We start from the raw sequence: 2383 nt of genomic DNA on the forward strand, positions 1-2383 counted from the left end.
GGCGACTTAAGTCTGACTCGAGTCCCCCATCTCTGCTACAGGCACGTTGTTCGACGACCGTTCCTTGGCAATGGTGTTTAGAGTGACCAAATATAAAGCCGATCTATTCCCTATGAGGAGTTTGTTACCAAGTATAAGGCCTGGATGTTGCTTTATTTTCTGTTTCTGATGAGCAGTTTGCACCTTGCATGGCAGCAAGGTGTAAAGTGTAAAGCGGTGTAAAGCGCTTTGAGTGGTTGGAACACTAAAGGCTGCTATGTAAGTGCAGTCCATTTACAATTTACCATTACGTGATTCAAAAATCTTTCTTATCCCCTCCAGGTTCAGGGCTTGTCAGATGAGCTGGCCAAACAGTTATGGATGGTACTGCAGAGGTCCATGGTAACGGTTCGTCGCGACCCCACCATGCTGGTGTCAGTGATTCGCATCATTGAGCGGGAGGAGAAGATTGATCGACGTATGGTCGACCGTAAGAAACAGACTGGGTTTATCCCACCTGGGCGACCCAAGCGGTGGAAGGACAAGATGTTTGAGGTAAGAGCAGTGATGTAGGATCACAGAAATACTTTTATACTTAAAGTTATAAAGAATAACTTGCCCCAGTGTTGTCTACCATCTCGCCCCTGGATCCATCTCCTCTTTCTCCCCTTCTCTGACCCTTCGTCTTCCTCTGACTGATCCTATTCTTCTTCTTTTGATTCTTCTTCCTTATCTGACCCTTCTTCCCTTTTTATTTTCCAAACCTTCTTCCTTTTCACTGACTCTTCTTGAGATTTTTCCTGCTATCCCACCCGTATTGACTGTTTTTGCTTGTATTTTTGTCTTATGTCGTTCATCTGCCTTCCTTCCTCTGCATAAAACATAACTACATTTTACACAGCAGTCAAATCTAGTCTCAAATGATCTTTACCCAATTAATGAGGTCTACCTTCGACTCTCAGTTATGAGCCCACAGTGGAACATGACTGTCAGGGTTCCCATCTGCCCTGGAAAATCTGGAAAGTCTGGAAATTTTGAGATTTATTTTCCATTCATAGAAAATCCTGGAAATTAACTGTGTTGTCCTGTCCCTACAATACAATTTTTAAATTAAATTAAAATTAGTAGCCCCTCAGGCCGCAGCGGAAAGTGCTTTGAAAGTGAGCTAATGCAGAGTGCCCCATAAATGCTGACCACCATTATGAGCAAGTCCTGTATTATCAAGAAAAAACCCTGTTAAATGTCCTAAAAAAAAGTCCTTTTAAAATTATTTCTTACAAATGGTGGTAACCGTGAGCTGTGTTGTTCCAACATGTTATGTGCTAACCAGGAGGCTTTGCGGATTGTATTTCACAATGCTATTGTATTTTAAATGCTGAAATGTAATTACATTTTGTGACAGCATGGAACATTATATAATTAATGGCTAGATTTCATTTGTTGTGGAATAGACTAGAGTTGGCCAATATGTTTTTTTTTTTTTTTCTAACCTGCCACTGTCAGCCCAAAAACTGTCCCCACCATGTCTGTGTCGTGCCCTGAGTCAGAGTCCTGGTTGTAGCCGCTGTAAATCATCTTTGTACTGTATTCCCTATCGTATGGTCAGAATCTGTCTCTACTGCTGTTTTTCCTCTCACTCATTTGTCGGCTCAGTGTGTACTGTGCCACCTAACGTCTGTTGCTGGGCAATGGCTGTCGTTCTTCAGAGGCAGACAAAATAATTAGCTAAATAAAATGACAAAAATCCCCACCAAAAAAACAACTGGCAATGGGCGTTTGGATGGTGGTGTCTAAGTTTTAGTTGCCTTTACCTCAGTTAGAGGTTGTGTTTTGGACAACTGTACAGACTCAACCATTAAAGCGATTCGCTTGTCTTGAAGTATGTGATTTGTTTCTGTTGCAGGTGTTGGAGGGTACAGTCAGCACCCGCATTGAGGGCACCCAGTCTGTGACTAGAGAGGCTGATAAAATGTGGCTGGTTCGTCTTCTAGAAATAACCAGGAAATATGTTCTGGATGACCTCATCGTTGTCAAGAACCTCATGGTGCAGTGCTTCCCTCCACACTACAACACTTTCAACAGGTAACAAATACTAAATGAATCAGTCTGGTTTTCTGTCAGCAAAGAGCAGGTCCAAAACCCAAGATTACTGAACACATCACATACAGAATAGATAGATAGATAAGACCTTTATTGATCCCCCGTAGGAGAAATTCAAGTTAGACACAGCAGCATAGGGGAATGTAGTGCAAAGAGTACAGAGTGTACAAGTACAATAAGAATCACAATATAAGAATATTAACTAAATCTAATAGAAGATATACGACTAAAAGTGACAAATATATATATACTATATGCAATTTAGAGTGGAGTCTGATGACTGATGGTACAAGCGAGCCTCCAA

General features: G+C 41.5%; 1 protein-coding gene across 1 annotated transcript in view; it reads left to right on the plus strand.

Annotated features, from left to right (window-relative positions):
• Positions 1-2383, plus strand: part of exoc3 (exocyst complex component 3) — a gene marked incomplete in the record, with an annotated part of 11873 nt that overhangs the window by 3158 nt on the left and 6332 nt on the right. The window contains 2 exon segments of the mRNA XM_035671031.1: positions 322-534; positions 1883-2061. Coding sequence (XP_035526924.1) covers positions 322-534; positions 1883-2061 — 392 coding nt within the window.

The sequence above is a fragment of the Morone saxatilis genome, unplaced genomic scaffold (assembly GCF_004916995.1).
Source record: "Morone saxatilis isolate NCDOM2014 unplaced genomic scaffold, NCSU_SB_2.0 Contig23, whole genome shotgun sequence".
In the NCBI taxonomy this organism is placed as follows: domain Eukaryota; kingdom Metazoa; phylum Chordata; class Actinopteri; family Moronidae; genus Morone; species Morone saxatilis.